The following is a 20,925-nucleotide window of genomic DNA, read 5'->3' on the forward strand; positions in this document are numbered from 1 at the left end:
ACACTTTTTAGCCTTAGATTTGACCCTCTGGACCCTTCCTTGTCTCCCAAAGAGAGAGAGAAGGATGACCCATTAGAAGCATAAAGACATAAATAAAAAAGAAAGTGTACCACCAAGGGTCAAGTACTCCCTGGACTGACGGCTTCAAAGACTCCTCTAAAGCAGACCTCAGATCAGATGTGAATTCAGATTTGGTGCCAAGAAAACACCACTTTCAGTGATTCTCCTAGCCATGCTGAGCTGCATGATAGCAGAAGTCTCATACAGAAGACCTCTCTCTGGCTAGTCGTAACATCGCATCAAAGGTGCCGCCTGCCCTCTCCACGGAGCACAAACATGCCGCAAACAACAATGGGAAATCCGGCAGCCACTCGGACACTATAAACCCCAGGAATCCAGAAGGCATACATTGCCAGACTTCTCCCAACCTATAAGCCCAGAGGCAACATAGAAGATGCCAGGAGTCAAGCCCCTAAGGGAGCAACCGGGTCCAGGCAGCAGGTGGAAACCAAAGTGGACCTGACCAGCCTGGCTTGTCAGGTAAAGAAACTTCAGATTCCTCCAGTTCCTCCCTGACAGCATGGATGCAGAGACCTCTCTGTGAACAATACTGCACATGAACAGGAAACATTGAGGTGGAATTGGGGAAGGGCCTCTTCTAACCTCTCTGTTTATGGTCAAAGAGCAATCTCTCAGGTGGTCCTGTCATGGTGACGATATGTAAATGGACAGTACAAAGTCACAATATGCCCATTCATTTCAATAGGCCTTTTGGCAAGTTTCTAAAGTGTGACAGAAGATGTGAACCTAGCCTGCATTGTGTCTAAAGTTCTAGCGTTCTCTACTATAGCAATTTGCACAAAAACAAATCTTATAATGACTATACAACCACGTAACTCGCACATTCAACTCTGCTTTATTTACTAACTATACAGTGTCAGTACTAGTTTGCATTTCATTGTCCCTATTTGCTTTTCTGCATTTGGAAGATTGTAAAGAGGCTGTGTCTAAAGCTAAGAGAAGCCAACACATTTAAAGGGATTATCCAGAATAAAAAAAAAACACAGCTACTTTCTTGCAATCCAGCTCAATTCATCTCCATTCACTTCGATGGAATTGAGATGCAAAACTCAAACTGAGGACAACAGTGCTTCTGTTTCTGGAAGAATGTGACAATGTTTCTTTTCCAAGTCTAAATAACCCCTTTAAATTTAAAACAGGGTCTTGTTAATGTCATACATTACACAATGTACATATATTTGCCATTGCTGTGCACAGGAGAAGTAGTGAATTCATTTTGGGGGGGAAATATTACTGATCATTACGGGCAGGGGGAGCTCCGTGATGCGACACAGAGCAGGCACTGTGAGCGTTAAGCATAGTGTCTTTTTTTATTTTATCCCCACCCCCTGCTGGAAATGTTTTTCTAACAACCAACACCCCCACGCCGCACTTCTACTTTAAGACATAGCACGAAAACATTTGGAAAAAAGTTTTTCGTTTTTTCATTTCTGACCATTTTTGCATGCGAAAAATCAAAACCTGTTGGTATCAATTAAATTATGTACCCAGAGTGTCTTGCAAAAAAAGAAACAAATTATCTAACAAACAAAACAAAAAACACCTAATTATGAGACGAAAATAGAGCCGTCCAAACATACAGTCAAAAAACAACATTGTGTGAACATAGCCCTAGGGTATCTTCATACAACAGTTTGAAGGAAAAGTATGTATGTAGTTTGGTAATTAAAGCCACAAATAAAGAACACAATCAATATTTATGGCTGTATTTATCAAAATATGGCCATATGCCAAATGATAGGACTGGAGTTGCATGCTCGAGTTGCACTCATCTCTAGATAATACCTTAGAAGGGTAAAAAAGTTTACTTTGAATAAACTGTGAATAAAACTGAAGACCTCAAAATGAATTCTTACCTCCCGTCCCCGTGTCTTTGCCCGACACCATTCTAGCAGCATGTTCTTCACAGCACCTGCACCACAGCTTGTCGATCGTTGAACACGAACCCCTGAACTGGCAACCCTGTAGGAGAAATCTTAAAACATTACTAATATATTTAAAAAGCATTTCCAATCAAAATATCTTTTACCTTAGCTTGTCAAAAAGTGTTTTGTTTTTCTTTAAGACAGGGATAATACAAACCCTAAACAATTGCTGGACGGTTCACAGGTCCCTTTCACTTGCTGTTGGCAGCACATCCTTTCTTTATAAAGGGAGAAATGTCATCAAAGGCCTTATTTACTCTATGTGTAGTTTTACAGATCCGCAATGCAGAACAATTAAGCAATAGAAATCTATGGGATCTGTGTTTTTAACATCCACAAAATCACCTTAATTTAAAATATTACGGATTGCACACACAGTACAGATGATTTTTTTGCGGATTGCGCTCTCTGACTGTGGACATAATGTGAATGAGGCCTAACAGTAATCTTGAAGGGCAAAAAACCTTGGTAATCAGTTGACGAACTACACTAGCCACCTATCTTTCGAGGCTCCTAAGTAATTGCAGTCAGCACCTGGACTGCAAGCTGCTTAAAGGGGTATGCCGACATCAGGTGAAAAACGAAACATGCTTTGGGAGCATATAGCATTGCTTACCTGTCTGCCCCAGTTCTGAAACAACCAAACATAAATTGTTATGCATTCTGTGGTTGCACCTTCTGGTTGAGCAGTTTCTCAGTACTTCAAGTCCCAGGATGCAATGCTTTGCCTCAGCTGTTCTTCATAGTCCCTGTACCCTGCCTACTCCCCTAACCCAGCACTTCTGCCAGTGCCCTGCCCAAAGCTGCGGAACATCTTATTTCACTGCAGAGTATTGCACAGTGAAGTTTCAGGACCAGCTTCTTTTACTCCTTGTCTGTTTAGATTGTGATTTTCCAGCCAAGCCTCCTGTGACATGTTGTATTGTTATAGGACAGAGGGGGAAGTCGGCAAAATACAAACTTTGTAGTCCTCTTATTTATTTCCTGTCAGTGGTGAAGCACGGAAAAGACGTTAAAGCCACTATTAGTAGTAACACTATATTAGGAATTTAAATATTTTGGGGTGAGTTTTATTTAAAAACTATTTTATGATACCAGAGCACCCCTTTAAAGCAGCAACTGTAAGTGCTGTCTGCAATGATTAATGCCAGTGGCAGCTTTAGAGAGGCCTTACATAGGCAATAAATAGCCTGTTTGACCAATAATCCGCCCTATTTAAAAGGCCCTTAACATTAGGTACAAACACAATTTCAGCTTTTTAACCTGCTAACTAAATATTTTTCTCCCCTCTTGTTGGTAAACTCTGTATTCTGCATCTACTGACATCAGTGGTAAAGTATTAAAAAGCTTTGGTAATTTTACCACCCCCAGTACTTCCCCATATTAAAATGGAGCACTTTTATTTAAACATGTAGATTAGAAGTGAATTTAAATCAGGCTGGGTTCACACTGCGTTTTTGCAATCTGTTTGTTTCAACCGTTTTTTTTTTTTTTTAAAAACTGATAAAATAACGGATGCAATTGCCGGCATCTGTTTTGATCCGTTTTTCTATTGACTTCTATTATAAAAAAAATAAATTAAAAAAACGGATCAAAACACATCGATTTTTTCCGTACACAAAAATGTAGCTGACCTTATTTAGTTATTTATTAGAAAAAACGGATGCGTTTTGATCCGCTTTTTTAATGGAAGTCAATGGAAAAGCGGATCAAAACATATGCACACAAATGCATCTGTTTTTCCATCCGTTTTTTTGGAAAAACAGATAAAAAGCTATACTTACTTGTAATTCAGTAAAGGCAGCTTTTAAGTCTTGTGCTGGTTGAAAAAAAAAGAAACCAAAATACAGTAAGTCCCGACCAGTAAAGTTTCACGGCTCAATTCGTCCACCAAATGACTGCTTTTTCTGTCCACACACAGATGACAGGGACATCCTGTTTAGTATCTTTTTCAACCAGCACAAGACTAAAGAGCTGCTTTCAGGAGACTGGACCTAGATATAATGAAAGTATAGCTTTGTTTTAAAGCATGAGAACTAGAAAAAAAAAGTAATGTAAATTGCAAACATGCTTAATTTCACATCCCCTGTAGATTTTAAAGTTACATTGGTACCCTTTTAACTGGGAGGTTTTGAGGTGAGTAACAAGAGTTCCATACAATCCATTCTAGGGATTCTTGTTGCAAGTTTGCACATTTGATTTTTTACAATTTGGATGCTTACCACAAAGTACAAGTTCCATGTATTAAAGCGACTCTATACCCACAAATTAGAAAAATTATAATTTATTTTTCCCGTTTTTTAAATATCAAACATACGCTATTATGCATGCGGCAAAAATAAATAACATAATTATTGTATTCTCTGGGTCACTACGGTTATGTCGATACCAAATTTGCATAGGTTTTTTTTTATTATTACCATTTTGGCACAATAGAAACTATCTTACAAAAAAAAAAGGATAAAAACTGTCACCACATTGCAAGATCCATAGCGTTCATATCGTTCGCGCAACAGAGCTGGCTTTGGGGTCATTTTTTGCAGGAAGATGTGTAGTTTTTATTGATACCAAGTATTACATGTATATGACGTTTTGATCTCCTTTATGACGTATTTTTGGAAGCTGATTGATAAAATACACCAATTCTAGCGCTTTTTTTTTTTTATTTTCTTTTACAACATGTCATGCGATATAATTAATAAAATAGTTTTATAGATTGGGTTGTTAAGGACATGGCGATACCAAACATATATAGGTTTTATGTTTTATTATGTATAAGGAATATAATGCATTTTTATTATGGGGGGGGGCGATTTTTGTGTGTGCGTTTTGGTGCAAAAAATTTTTTTTCACATTACTGTATACTAGTGTATACTAGGCAGTGATCTTTTGATTACTGTTACAATACACTGCACTACTACTGTAGTGCAGTGTATTGCCTATGTCAGCATCGATCTGACAGGCAATCTACACAGCCATGCCTCTGTTTAGGCTTTAGCCTGGCAATCGTCATTGTCATGGGGACGATCGGAGGCCCGGAACTCGCCATGGGACTTCAGATCAGGTGAGTGTAGTACTGCACCTGACCGGAACCCGTTACATGCCGCCAGGGGCGTAACTAGAAATGTCTGGGCCCCATTGCAAACTTTTGATTGGGCCCCCACCCCCAACTGACTACTAAACTATCAAGTGTAGTCATAACTGCAAGTACTCATCAAGAGTGCTTGGAGTTAATAGGGACATTTGCAGAGCCCAGGAGGTCATTTGCGACTACAAATTATGACCGTTTAAAGGGCCCAGTGTATTGCAGGAGTGGGTCACTGGGCCCCCTAATGTGGCGGGCCCCATAGCAGACGCTATGGCTGCTACAGTGGTAGTTACGCCCATGCATGCCGCTGTCATGATTTAACAGCGGCATATGAGGGGTTAAAAATACTCAGAGTGGTAAATTACTGCTCCAGGTAGTTGCAGCAGGAGATCAGCTATCATGCAGGAGCGCAGGTACCATTTTTTCTGTCCCCGCCATAAAAAGCCGACGGGGACAGAATAAAGCCAAGTAGTGACCGCCTTAAAAAGCCGAAACGGCAGTCACTGAGGGGTTAAGGCACCTAGACAGTGTTCAGACAAGTGATGAATAGGAAAAATACTGCCCAGGCCATTCCTAATGGTAAGGAGGGTGGGGAGGAGGGATGAAGAGGCGGTGCAAGGCTTGGGCGCAAACACTCTAGGCCACCCAATTTGACACAGGGCTGCAAGTTTAAAAGTTGTTTTATAGGACAATAACTGCATCACCTGTCGAACGGACCCCAGGACAGATCTTGGCTTAAAAGCTGCTATCTGAAGGTACAAGTGGTTTGGGGAGGGCAGATTGTGGGTACAGAGTCGCTTTAAGGTGCAGAAGTACGGCAGTTTTCAAATGCCCCACTTTCAGCACAGTTTGTGTAAAATATATCCTGTAATTCCTATGGGAAAACACCTCATGCATTTTTTACACTAGGCAATGTAACAAAACAAAAAAAAAAATCTTTTGCGGTGCCACAGAGATATCTTAAAGATTTTTATCAGTTGGGGGTCTGAATGTTCAAACCCTGAACAATCAGGAGAATGCTCTGTAAGAATCTGTCACTTAGCGTGTTCTCTCCGAGCTTTGTGTCATGTGACCAAGACAACTTAATGTAATTGAGTGGATGAGCGCCATATAACAGTAAATAACTGCCATTATTTCAATATAACAGCCGTTGTTTTAAAATAACAGCAAATATTTGCCATTAAATGGCGGCCATCCACTCAATTTCAACATTGTGTGAACAGATCCTTTCTGTGTTTTTAATCCACTCCTGGTTTTGGTTGCAATATGAGGACCACAATACTGACTGAAATACACGTAGTGTGAACCCAGCCTAAAGGGGTATTCCACTCAAACATAACTTTTCATATGTTGCTGCCCATGGCGAGACTAACAATTCATTCCATACTTGGTAGTATCTATTCAGTCTCCTTCCCCCAGTTCTCAGCTGCTGATTTCTGCCCAAAACACAAAAATCGGTGTGAGCCTTTATTTCTGTCTTCCCCCCCTCCCCCCTCCCTTCTGAGACAGCTGATGTAAACAAGTCTCTGACTGGCTGTATCTGCAACACTGTAGCTTCTTTGTAATGCTGGCAGGGTTATTCTGAGGTCAAGTTGCTAATTCTTTCAACTTTACAAAGAAGCTACAATGTTGCAGATAAAGCTAGTCAGAGACTTGTTTACATCAGCTGTCTCAGATGGGAGGGGGAGACAGAGAGTAAGGCTCACACACACAGATTTTTGTGTTTTCAGCAGAAAGCAACAGCTGAGAACTGGGGGAAGGAGACTGAATAGATAATAACAAGTAGGAAATTAAGTGTTAGTCTCACCATCGGCAGCAACATTAAAATTGATGTTTGAGTGGAATACCCTTTTAAAGTGTCCCTTTAATTTATAAACACTTTAGACGTTTCAGTCGGATAATTAAAGTGGCTTTTTTTTGTTATAACAAAAACAACTACAATTATGGCTGAAAAAAGAGGGGAAACCGTCTAAATAAAAAAAAGGCTACAATTTTAGCTATTCACAGCCTCAAAAACAACATTTTTTCCCTACGTCCCCAAAACTTGGCACAACTTAAAGGGGTTGTCTGAGCTATGTGGCCTGGCTGCCTTAAAAATAACAAAGTGGTATGCTTACCTGTCTTACTCTCCTTCTGCTGCTGTTTTCTTGGCCTCTGGAGTGTTTTTTTTTACTACTTCTACTGACGTGCTGAGTGGACAGGAAATGTCTGCAAAGCGGCTGATGTCTATGCTGTCTATGCTAAATGGCTTTTCCTCTTCGCATGGCATTTCCCTAGAAGTAGTGCAGAAGAGGACAGCTACGGAGACTGAGCGTTTGAGAATCCGGAAGCAGCAAGAGATTGGCCCAGGTAATAACACAGCTTTGTCATTTTCAAGACAGCCAGGGCTACATAGTAAAATCTATCTAATGCTCAGAAAACCTCTTAAAGTGTCACTGTCATTTAATTTTTTTATTTTGCAGAAACCAATAGTACAGGCGATTTTAAGAAACTTTTAAAATTGGGTTTATTAGCCGAAAAATAAATTTTTATCATAAAAAAGCAGTTTGAAGCTTTCCCCCTGTCTTCATGGTTCTCTTATGGAGAGGGGAGGGGTGGAGAGAGATGAGGCACCAAAACAGGACAACAAAGAGTTAATTTACAGCTACATCACATCTCCCATGAAGTCAGCACTGACCTCTCTGACCTCTGAATACGGCTCTCACACAGGTCCCACTGTGTTCTCTGCTGGTGACTAATCTCCTTCCTCCCTTCTCCCCTCTCCATAGAACAGACAGGGCTCGACTGAAGTAAAAGAGTCAAGATTTACTGATAATGAGCAGTGAATGAGAGACGAGGGTGGGGGACCTGGGAAAAGTATTTTTAAATGCAGATAATGGCATATTTGCCTAATAAACCTAATTACAAAGTTTCTTAAAATCACCTGTGCTATTGTTTTCTGCAAAAAACAAAACAAAACACGACAGTGACACTTTAGGGAATCATGTAAATTATCTCCCCCTGACTAATGTTATTATACTCACCCACCAAATTTCTCAGTAATGTCTTTCCTTGTGGCTCTTCCATATGACTTTGGCATGGTCCTAGAACGTGGTAGTTCAGATTTCCGATCCTGTTGTTCTTTTTCACGTGTAGTCTCTTTACCTGGAGTTGGAGTGATGCCATCCTTAGCAGAGCTGAGAGAAAGAAATGGACATTAAAGGTTTATCAGTAAATTCTTAATTTTGTATATAAAGCAGGCAACTATAAAGCAACTGTTCACAATTAAAGGATCAAGCCAGCTATTTTTTTGTCCAAAAATAGTGCTGCTTTTGTGCTTGCCATGAGTCTGGTATAACAACTCAGGTCCATTCATTTTAGGGCTGGCTTCAAAGACTGTTTAATGAAAACAGTGTAGGCCACTTTATATACAGTGTAGGCCACTTTATATACAGTGTAGGCCATGTTACATACAGTGTAGGCCACTTTATATACAGTGTAGGCCACTTTTCTATAGACTTTAATAACATCTCTAATATTGATAAGATAAAAGCCCCTTAACCAACTCTCTAATAAAACATTCACTTTTATTTAATAATGCTTAAAAAAATTACGTGGCTATACAGAGACAATCCAACAGGTAAAATCATGCATGAAAACTGCAGAAAAAAAACACATGACTAAAGTGCTTTGGGTACACACTGACACTTGTAGCTATCTGCAGTACAGTGTGTTGATGCTTTAATACAAAAGGAAAGGAAAAGTTAATCCCATCTGTAAACAAGGACACACCCACCATGTGACACAATTCAAGTTACATACAAAGTAAACAAAAAACTATAAACAGGAGACACAAGCATAATGCCATGAGGATACAATCAATACTGCAACAAATATTCCATGTTATAGTTCAGTCCATTAGGTTGGGAGCAGTTCGATAAATACTGTAGATCCACCATGCCTCTCTGTTTCTTAGACTCTGTTCACATAGCATTAAAAAAGTATTAAAAACTCAGCCTAAGGCTATGTTCACACTATGTCTAACAGCGTCCTTTCCATAGCAACAGACACTGTTAATCTGCCGGCTGCATTAAGGACGATCCTGTAGCCGATACTTCATACCTGCTCGAGGCTCTGGTTTGCTTCGGGGGGTTCCCGGCTGGACGTCACTGTCAGCCAATCAGTGCACTGCCGCAGGGCATTTCACTGATTGGCTGAGCGGGATGTCCGGTCGGGAACCTCCGAAGCAAGCTGGTGCGTGGAGCCGGTACAGAATGCTCCAGCCGGGGGAGTTAACGGGGCTGTCAGCTACATACTTGCAGGGGGATGTCAATCCGGCTGCAAGCATGGCCTCTCATAGAAACCAACAGGAAGGGATCAGCAGCGGATCTTTCGATCCGTTCGGCAGGTGATGCAGTTATTGTCCTAAAGAACAACTTATAAACTGGTAGCCCCGTGCCCAACGGCCAGGGCTTAGATTGGGTATGCATTAGGCTGGCACAACCTTTCTGTCCCTCCTCCCCGCCCTCTTTATCATTTGAAATGCTCCAGGCAGATTGTCTCCTATTCCTCAGCTGTGTGAATACTGAACATGGGCTGGATCGTTAAGGCATCTGTGCAATGTTCAGACAGGAGAAAATTTTCCAGTGGCATTCCTAACGATGAAGAGGGTGGGGAGGAGGGACGGAGGGGTGGTTCAAAGTTAGGGAACAGATTCTCTAAGCCCCAGCGGTTGGGCATTGGGTTGCAAGTTTAAAAGTTGTTTTTTAGGACAATAACTGCATCACCTCCTGAACGGACCCCAGGACAGATTTTGGATTAAAAGCAGCTATCCGAAGGTACAAGTGGTTTGGGGTCACAGGAGTCACAAGCGATTTTAAGAAACTTTGTAATTGGGTTTATTAGCTGAAAAATGCATTTTTATCATGAAAAAGCAGTTTGAAGTTCTCCCCCCCATGTCTTCATTGTTCTCTATGGAGAGGGGAGAGATGAGGCACTAAAACAGGACAACAAATAGTTAATTTACAGCTACATCACCAGGCTCTCTCTTCCCTGATATCAGCACTGACCTTTCTAACCTCTGAATAGGGGCTTTCAGTGGCTCCCTGCTGTGTAATACTTTGTTCTCTGCTCTATGCTGGCAACTAATCTCCCTCCTCCCCTCTCCCCTCTCCATAGCACAGACAGGATATGACTCATTTAAAACAGTTGAGATTTCCTAATTCTGAGCAGTAGATTCTCAAGTGCTTCTCAAACTTTTTCTACTGGAGCCTCACCGCACAGACGAAGGCAATGCCTGGGCCTCACCGGACTGACTAAGAGGGTGCCTGGGCCTCACCATCTGTGGTGAAAGTACATTTAAAAGCTGAAATACTGCTAGGGCTAGCTTTCACCCATCTCCCAAGCGCCATATGCTAATAAAGCAAGTACAAAATAAATTAATAATGTTGCTGAAATGGATATATATTTGCAAACAGCAAAAGGACTGTGCATATCAAACTGGCTCCCCAGCTGGGGCTCACCAACAACTAGGGGGTGCCTCACTGGTGAGGCCCGCCTCACAGTTTGAGAAGCACTGCTATATAGGGACATATCAGCAGATTAGAGAATTCTAACCTGTTGGTATTTTCCCTTTAAATGGTAAAAAAGGGGAAAATTTAGATAAATGCCTATATAGTAAACTAAGAAAGAAATAGTGGGCACCACCATATAGACCTGAGTGCTAAACCAATGCACATAAAAGACATAGGGGGAGATTTATCAAACATGGTGGAAAGCGAAACTGGCTCAGTTGCCCCTAGCAACCAATCAGATTCCACCTTTCATTTTCCAAAGAGTCTGTGAGGAATGAAAAGTGGAATCTGATATGGTTGCTAGGGGCAACTGAGCCAGTTTCACTTTACACCATGTTTGATTAATCTCCCCCAAACTGCCTATATAGTGCACACTTGGATGTAAAAACAGCTAAATATATGATTAAAGAATATGATTAAAACTGATTAAATCAATAAATTAAAAGTTAGTAAAGCTTTGCAGGTATCTCTGGTTGTATCCCAAACAAGATTTAGCATGAATACAGTAATATGCTTTTAGAAAAAAAACTGCTTGGCCCTTGCAGAAAAAAATACATGTATTTACACATGCATTGATGCAATACAGCAAAGTAAATGGTTATAGTATATAGTTCTTATTATAATATGGATGGTAGGATAAATAGCAAATTTGTCGTATAGCAGATTGATAGGGTGGTATAATTGCCAGTTAAAAGTTAGTAAGTGCCATAGAAATAACTCTCAGTTAGTGTACAGATACAGATGCAAATACGTTTGGATCTCCTCAGCAGCTAGTAACTGTTTACAGCAAGCTGGCTTATAAAAAATAGCAATTCTGCCTTGGCTGGTTTGTCAGCGATCTGTTTACAGAGTGTACACAGAGTTAATGCACTGTTAACAGAGTTTATCCTGTTGTTGCAATCACAAGTGCTGAAATAAATCATGGGCACTCACATAACGTAGACTTGCTTTTATTTCTTCTTACAAAACATCAAAGTGGCAGGTAAAAATGGAAGACGCCATACCCATGTGTTATGATATCTGAAGAAGAACGTGGAGGCGCATGAAACAGCTGTCATAACACATGGGTATGGCGTCTCCTGTTTTTACCTGCCACTTTGATGTTTTGTAAGAAGAAATAAAAGCAAGTTGTGTCCATGATTTATTTCTACACCTGTGATTGTGAATTCATGGACTGTTTTATTCTCCATGAGAGCACCACCATATGAGACATCACATTCACTATACCTTGATGCACATCTATCTATCAACTATCTGTGGGCCTAGCTATATATAAAGGTAGTGATGACTTCTATGTCTTTTTCAACTGGTATCCTGTTGTTGCAACAACTGTATCAAGTGCTGTATAACAAGGTTACTAATGTGGTGGAAGCTTCCTCTCACCTATCCTGAGTCTGAAGCCTTGTATAGAATGAAAAAAAAGTATTGTATTGCTACTCAGTGACCTTTATATATAGAAAAATGAAAAGGAAGGGAGGGGAAGAGAAAGAATGCCTGGATAAAGTGGAATAAGGTAAAATGACCAGGTCATACGTTAAATCTGGCATGGATCATCATAGGATACCATATTGATGGTGACATGTGTATACCTTTCTAATGTGTGCCAGTATAATGAACACACACATGCGTCAACCAAATATTAGCTAATAGGTGAAACAAAAATACAAAAAACTTGAAAACGCACAGTAAACACATCGAGAATTAAACTGTTTGAATATGAGCCATTGTGATAATCACTAAAATGTGCAATAAATGTATCAAATGCCTACAGAAATGTAAACAGACCTTGAATATACACTCACCGGCCACTTTATTAGGTACACCTGTCCAACTGCACGTTACCACTTAATTTCTAATCAGCCAATCACATGGCGGCAACTCAGTGCATTTAGGCATGTAGACATGGTCAAGACAATCTCCTGCAGTTCAAACCGAGCATCAGTATGGGGAAGAAAGGTGATTTGAGGGCCTTTGAATGTGGCATGGTTGTTGGTGCCAGAAGGGCTGGTCTGAGTATTTCAGAAACTGCTGATCTACTGGGATTTTCACGCACAACCATCTCTAGGGTTTACAGAGAATAGTCCGAAAAAGAAAAAACATCCAGTGAGCAGCAGTTCTGTGGGCGGAAATGCCTTGTTGATGCCAGAGGTCAGAGGAGAATGGGCAGACTGGTTCAAGCTGATAGAAAGGCAACAGTGACTCAAATAGCCAACCGTTACAACCAAGGTAGGCAGAAGAGCATCTCTGAACGCACAGTACGTCCAACTTTGAGGCAGATGGGCTACAGCAGCAGACCACACCAGGTGCCACTCCTTTCAGCTAAGAACAGGAAACTGAGGCTACAATTTGCACAAGCTCATCGAAATTGGACAGTAGAAGATTGGAAAAACGTTGCCTGGTCTGATGAGTCTCGATTACTGCTGAGACATTCGGATGGTAGGGTCAGAATTTGGCGTCAACAACATGAAAGCATGGATCCATCCTGCCTTGTATCAACGGTTCAGGCTGGTGGTGGTGGTGTCATGGTGTGGGGAATATTTTCGTGGCACTCTTTGGACCCCTTGGTACCAATTGAGCATCGTTGCAACGCCACAGCCTACTTGAGTATTGTTGCTGACCATGTCCATCCCTTTATGACCACAATGTACCCAACATCTGATGGCTACTTTCAGCAGGATAATGCGCCATGTCATAAAGCTAGAATCATCTCAGACTGGTTTCTTGAACATGACAATGAGTTCACTGTACTCAAATGGCCTCCACAGTCACCAGATCTCAATCCAATAGAGCATCTTTGGGATGTGGTGGAACGGGAGATTCGCATCATGGATGTGCAGCCGACAAATCTGCGGCAACTGTGTGATGCCATCATGTCAATATGGACCAAAATCTCTGAGGAATGCTTCCAGCAACTTGTTGAATCTATGCCACGAAGAATTGAGGCAGTTCTGAAGGCAAAAGGGGGTCCAACCCGTTACTAGCATGGTGTACCTAATAAAGTGGCCGCTGAGTGTATATGTGAATAAAATAAATAAACTAAAATTAAAAATAAAAGATAGAGAGGATGGAAATGGAATCTAGTATAGTAACAACACAGTTTGTACTTATATTATACACATATATAATTGAATACATGAAATTATGAGATATAAGGGACAGAACAGGGTGAGAGCGAGGGACAGTCCAGGCAATGGTTTACAGTATGGCTCTGATTCAATTCCAGTCCATGTTATTCAGGCCATTCTCTGCTGCCAACCCTGTCCATGTCAGGAACTGTCTCGAGCAGTACAAAATCCCCATAGAAAACTTTCTCCTGCTCTCCAGACTGGAAAGAATACGCCACTTCCTGCAGGACATCCAGCCGCTGATAAGTACTGGAAGATTTGAGATTTTTATTAAAAGATGTAAATTACAAATTTCTGGCACCAGTTAATTTGAAAGAAATTCTTTTTTGTGAACTACCCCTTTAACTCTTTACAGGCATGAACATTATATTACAGTTTCAACAGGGTGAACAGTATAGAGCAGTATAAGGGTATAAACCCACACACCGTATACGCAGCTTATTTACTGCTGCGATACGCAGCAAATACGCAACAAACACGCAACAAATACGCAGCAGATTAGATCTAAATAACTGGACACAGCATCAAATCTGCACCACCAAATCTGCTGCGTTTTTGCTGCGTATCTGCTGTGCATACGGTGTGTGGGTTTGTACCCTAAAACATTATAAATCAGTGCAAATCGATGCAGAACATCAAAGACATCAAACGTAAATACAAGACATGGCATTTGTCAGATAACACCCAACCATATGCCCCGCAGAGATCCCAATGCGACACAGCCCAATGGAGGGAAAAAAAAGTTTTCCAACTGGCCTCTGCCAGGCCAGTATATGTAAGGATAAAATAAAACCAATCATAGGATTAGCTTATATACTGTATAAGTAGAATGAATATAATAATCTGCACAGATCCTATTCATATTTAGATAAACTGCTTCAGCTGTAAACCTTCAGACACTACAGGAAATTGTGTGCTCTGGTGGGCTTCGTGGGAATTTTTTTTTTAAGTATTGTATTGCCCCACCAAAAGTTATACAAATAACCAATATACCCTTATTATGGGAAATGCTCATAAAGTGTTTTTTTCCCTGCATTTACTACTGCATCAAGGTTTCACTTCCTGGATAAAATGGTGATGTCACAAGCCGACTCCCAGAGCTGTGCTGTTTTTGCAGTATACTTTATGGTAAAATGTAGGGTGTCATTATAAAGTACAGCTGCTACTAAAAACAGCTGCTACTAAAAAACAAGCCCTAATACGGCTCTCTAGATGGAAAAATAAAAGAGACTTAGCTCTTAAAACGTGAGGAGAAAAAACGAAAATACAAAAAGAAAATGTGTCTGGTCCTGAAGAGGTTAAACATTTTCTTCTCCACAGTATTCAAAGACAGAAATGAAATTTCAAGTAAAATACAGAGGGAAGTGAATTCCTCAGTATATGTAACCTGTCTAACCCTAGAATAAGCGTAAAGCTACCGTAAAATCTGAAACCAAAGAAGACAAATCATGGTATGGAAGTGGGCGAATAAATGAATCAGTAATAGGTTAGTAAGGGTACACACTCAGAATGTTAATCGGGTACCACAGGCCTCAGCATTTGGCTGTATTTTCTTTGATATACCTATTTCTAACCTTGTAGGTAGATTGCACATCAAAATATATATTTTTGTAGATGATACAAAACTGTGTAAAGTAATCAACAGGAAAGAAGACAGTCATACGTTTACTGAACCTCTGCCTTGACCATAATGAGACTGGGCATTACCTGACTGTAGACTTGCTGTTGTCTACTTTATCTGCATTATCTTTGGTACAAGGTGGTGTCTGCTCTTCATTACTTTTACCATCCACATCAATGGCAGCAGGCATGTCCTGGCTACTGGCTGCAGCTTCAGATTTTTCTATTTTATGACTAAACCCATCATCTGCAGTTTCATCTTGGGTTAAGGAGCTTTCTTCATTTGCTTTTTCTCCATCTGAATTCACTGAATCTTCAGTTACCTCAACACTTGATGGTAATATATCTTCCTTTTCTCCTTTTTCCATTACATTTGTGTCTGTTGAATTTGTATCTTCTGTTTCTTCTTTTGTATTTTCTTCTGCTGTTTGTTCATCTATTTTGTGCTCCTCATCCTGTACATTATCTTTTTCAGTCTTATTTTCTAACACAGCAGTTTCTTCCAGAGTTGTATTACATCCATGTATCCCATCTTCTTCTACATTAACTGTACTCTCTCCTGCAAACTCTGGAGTCGTAGCTTCTTCTTGCTCTTTTTCTGCCAGGACAGGGGGCTGTTCTTCTGCCATCTCTTTGAAAGGATTACTAAGTAATAAATGACAACCTTCCAGCTGCTATCAAATAGTGACTTCTCTTCAGAGTCTCTTCGCCCTTTAACTTAGAACAGGGCATGATGGGTGTCTATTTTTATTCAGGATTAGCTGGCTTTATCCATCTTCCTTAGCCACCCCCACACCCTGCCAGCTGTCACCTTGATTCTCTATCCCTAGAAAGCTAAAAACAGTTCTGCTTTATGTCACTTGTTACCATCACTTTATCTCTGTAAATAATTCACAAACAAATCTATGTGTTTCTACATAATGTTGGTATGAGAATGCCAGTAGTACATGCATATACAAACAAGAATAATTCAGCTGGCTTAAAGGGAATCTGTTATCTGCTGACACTATTAGGTAGCTGTTAGATCAGGGAACCACCTGGTACCTTTCATATATCTGTCTGTGATTTCAGAATGTACAAAAAATGCTTTTAATACATAGTAAGATAAGCCAAAGAGGCTTTCCCAAGCTCCTGATGTGCAACAAGCTGTAACACCTCCTTACTCCCTCCTCCCATACCTTACCCTGCTTGGGACTCTGCTTCCAGGTGTCAATCAAGCAGGGAAGAGGGAGCATTCAGCTTGTAGCTTTTCAGGAGCTTCGAAAAGCCTCTGTGACTCCTTGTATCAGAGAATAAAAGTATGTCTCTACATCCTGGAAGCACAGACAGATAAATGAAAGGTACCATGTGTCTCCTTGACCGTACAGCTAGCTAACAATGTCAGCAGTTTGGAATGTGAATTACAGCTGACAGATTCCCTTTTAGGTCTTGGTCTCCATTTTCCTTAAATCAGAATTGCACATATGTTTTATTTTGTGAGCAGTTTTAGTAACAGGAAGCATTTTTTTTCTACAGTGAGCAACAGTAATTACAAGAAAATTTACTTTTTAGAGTACAATATTTACTTTTCTTCTTCAAGATGTAAAAATAAAAAGTGAAAATAAAGGGAAAAGAGGGATGTAGCGACAGAAAGACAAATAAGAGTAAGTGAAGGGATGGGTCCACAATTTTGACATAATTATAAGTCAGTATACACCTGATATAGGAGAGAACAATGTTCTATACAATGTCCATTAAATGGTTATAACTCGAAGGGGTATTCCAAGGATAGAGGTTATATATGAAATCACAGGGGATCTGACTGCTGAGACTCCCCCACAGTCTTCAGAATGGGGGATTGATACATATGTTATGAATAGAGCAGCATTCATGCTGCTGCCTCTCCATTCATTCTCTATGGAAGCTGCCAAAGGTAGCTGAGCGGTGTATTCAGTTATGCTCTAAAAGCAGCTATAGTACATAGACAATAAATAGTGGTGGTGCACATTTAACACAAGTCACAGTTCTGAAGATCACATGAGGTCCCAGCGGTCGAACCCCTTTAATCTGCTACTTATCTCCTATCCCTATTTTTAGATATTATATAATAAATGGTGTGCCCTCCATGGTGTGCTATAAAGGTAAGGATGTTTTAATTCTTTAGGGTTAGAACGACAGAATGACAGCTCTGTTGTTCTCATCATAGGTCTAGATAAACATGTCAAAAAGATGTTCCCAGTTGTCCAGATGCTATTGTAACATATTGGCAGCCCACAATTGCAGGGTGCTTTTGAGTGACAGAGGGACATTCTTCCATTACTATACCTAGTTTTTGAGATCGATAGCAACTAAACATGAAAAAAATGAAAGAGGAAGGAAATAAAAAAATAGTGTATGTATTCTTAAGCCTCCCTCCACAATGGCCCTATTGCACCCTTTTTGGCAAGTAGGACAGTTGCCCTGAAAAAACAGGAGCCTTTTTGAACCTCATTCTACAACACCCTCAATGTCCTTGACATCTCTGATGTATTTTTACAGGAAATACATCAGGAAAAAAGTGTTATTTAGGTTAAGGGTTATTTGGGCTAGAGATTTACTAAGATATTGCAGCAAATAACTTTGAAAAAGTCATGCCACAGTATCCTGGGGACAGTAACTAGGGTAGATAAAAAGAGATTATGTAAGTTTAAGGCTATGTTCACACACCATTTCTATGGCTCGCCTTGAACCTTAAAAAAAAGTCTCACTCGTTTTGCATTTGCATGCGGCCTATTCTGTGGCCTTTTAATTTTATCTTGTGGCTGCATTTCTGCCATTTATTGGGCAACAGTAAAATCCCAAAGTCTCAAATAACAGGGCAAATTATGGCCGTATTTTAGCTCATATGAAAAGTCACTTAGCCATTTGTTGTCCCCACTTATTCTCTAGCTTTAAGCAGTGGGTGATATCAGTCCTAACCCTGGACGACCTTCTTTCTCCAGTAACGTCTTGCCTTTATTTGCCTTCTATAAAACACCCTGCCAATTTGACTAAGATTCACTGTATGTTTTCTCTTGTACCTCCTGTGTCCTTTAACTGTGCTTTCTTGAATTCTGGCTGTATGTGTAACAAACTTACAGACATTTATGACCTTTTCATCCCTCAATCTGATGGCTATCACTGAAACTTGCTTACAACTGCCTGCCTCCTCTGATGCTCTAACCTATGGTGGGCTTCACCTCTCTCATACCCCTAGACTCGAAAATAAGCATGATGTAGGAGCTGGAGTACTTCTCTCCCCACAATGCACCTTCCAGGTCATTCTTCTTGCACCCTCACTTTCTTTCCCCGCTTTCAAAGTCCACAATATCAGACTATTTTAGCCATTTTCCCTAAAGGTGCTTGTTGACGACCCCCTGGCTCACCTCAACAGTTTCTTGACCACTTTTCTACTTGGCTCCCTCACTTCCTATCCTCTAAAGTTACTAGACTCCACATGGGTGACCAGCATTCAATTGACTGTCCAATCTCTTCATCTGCCTCTCACATTCTTTCCCCTGTTTCAAGGTCCACAATGAGACTCTTTCAGCCAATTTCCCTAAAGGTGTCTGTTTTCGACACCCTGGCTCACCTCCTGACCACGTTTCTACCTGGCTCCCTCATTTCCTATCCTCTAAAGTTGCTAGACTCCACATGGTGATTTCAGCATTCAATTGACTGTTCAATTTCTCAATCTACCTCTTACTTTCTTTCTCAAACTTACTGATTCCCCTACACACAATCACTGGAACTTACTTAAACTGGTGTTCTTCCCACTCTGTCTCTAACTTTACCAGTGATCTTTCCGACCTCTCCTTCTCTCACATCCACTGCAGTCACTCTAACCTGCTGTCACTACCCACCTGACTAAAAAATTTAATTTCTCTTTCACTCTAATCGAACCTGCTTTCTATTTGAGAACTTTCTACTCTGCCCCTTACAGTCTGGTTTCTACACTCTACCTACCACAGAAACTGCTCTTATTAAAGTGTCAGTATGCTCCATTCTATTGACCTCAAGGATTCTGCTCTCTCCTGGTTTTCATCCTACCTATGACTACTCCTACTATGTACAAAATAATATGTTGGCTCTACTTCTTCTCCTCATCTCCTTAATGCTGAGGTTCTTCAGGGATCAATCCTGGTTCCTCTCCTGTTTTCTCTTTATACAGCCCCTATTGGACAAACTATCTGCAGATTTGGCTTTCCCTATCTATGTATGCTGATGACACCCAGCTATGTACCTCTTCCCATGACATCACCCCTGAACTCTCACAAAACTTCAGTGATTATTCATCTGCTATGTCTAACATAATGTCCTCCTAATATCTATCTTTCTAAAACTGAGCTGCTTGTTTTTTCCTTCTCTACTAAACAACCTATACCTGACATTTCCATCTGTTTGTGGCACTAACTCCTAAACAAAACCATCACTGTCTTGGGGTTACGCTAGACTAGGACCTTTTGTTTAAACACTTTATCCAGTCACTTGCATGATCTTGTCATTTGCGCCATAACATCTACAGAATCTGTCATTTTCTTAACCCCTTCAGAACTAGGCTAATTTTAATTTTCGCATTTATGTTTTTTCTTCCTCGTGTTTGCATTATTTTTTTACATACAGACCCACATAAGCCCTTATTATTTGAAATGGAAAAAAAAGGAATTTGTTTTCATCTTGGGGGGTTTTGCATTTACGCTATTCATTCTATAGTAAAACTGACATGTTATCTATGTTCCTCAAGTCAGTGCAATTACAATGATATATAATTTATATAACTTTTATTTTATCTGACTGCTTTTAAATAATTAAAACCTTTAGGGTATAAACCCACACACCGTATAAGCAGCAGATATGCAACAAATACGCAGCAGATTAGTTGGTACAGATTTGATGCTGTGTTCAGTTATTTAGATCTAATCTGCTGCGAGTTTGCCGCAAGTTTGCTGCGTATCGCAGCAGTAAATACGCTGCATATACGGTGTGTGGGTTTATACCCTTAAAAAAAAAATAAATGTGTTTAAAATTGCTCTATTCCCAGCCTTATAACACTTTTATCCGTTGGTCTATGTGTGAGGTGTCATTTTTTGCGCCATGATTTGTTTTTTTTTCTCTCTGTACCTTGCTTGCGTATATGTGACTTTTTGATGACCTTTTATTACAATTGTTCTGGATTTGATCTGACAAAAAACTGCACAATCTTGTGTTTTTGCGCTTACATCATTTCTCGTGCAAGATCCGGAATGTGATAATATAATAGTTCAGGCAATTATGCCGGCAGCGAAACCAAATATGTTTATTTATTTATTTATTTATTTTTATTTATAAAATGGGAGAAGGGGGGTAATTCAGACTTTTATTAGGGGAGGGGATTTTTTTTATTAATGGGGGACTTTTATTATTACTGCAGTGATCTCCCATAGAGATCACTGCAGTATACTTAATACAGCAATGATCGATTAGATCATTGCTGCATTACTCTGGTCTGCACCAGACCAGATTTATCGATTGCTGAGCCGGGATCAGCATCAGTGTGA

The 20,925-nt window shown here is 40.2% G+C and overlaps 1 protein-coding gene across 1 annotated transcript in view; it reads right to left on the reverse strand.

The window, feature by feature from the left end:
* The window catches only part of SMTNL1 (smoothelin like 1), a 31,154-nt gene extending 15,020 nt beyond the window's left edge, over positions 1-16,134 (reverse strand). The window contains exons 1-3 of the mRNA XM_069980798.1: positions 15,479-16,134; positions 8,118-8,270; positions 1,938-2,043 (exon numbers count right to left, since the gene is read on the reverse strand). Coding sequence (XP_069836899.1) covers positions 1,938-2,043; positions 8,118-8,270; positions 15,479-16,020 — 801 coding nt within the window. The 5' untranslated portion in view covers positions 16,021-16,134. The remainder of the gene's footprint in view (positions 1-1,937; positions 2,044-8,117; positions 8,271-15,478) is intronic.
* Positions 16,135-20,925: the final 4,791 nt, after the last annotated feature.

This window comes from Dendropsophus ebraccatus, chromosome 8 (genome assembly GCF_027789765.1).
Source record: "Dendropsophus ebraccatus isolate aDenEbr1 chromosome 8, aDenEbr1.pat, whole genome shotgun sequence".
Taxonomy (NCBI): domain Eukaryota; kingdom Metazoa; phylum Chordata; class Amphibia; order Anura; family Hylidae; genus Dendropsophus; species Dendropsophus ebraccatus.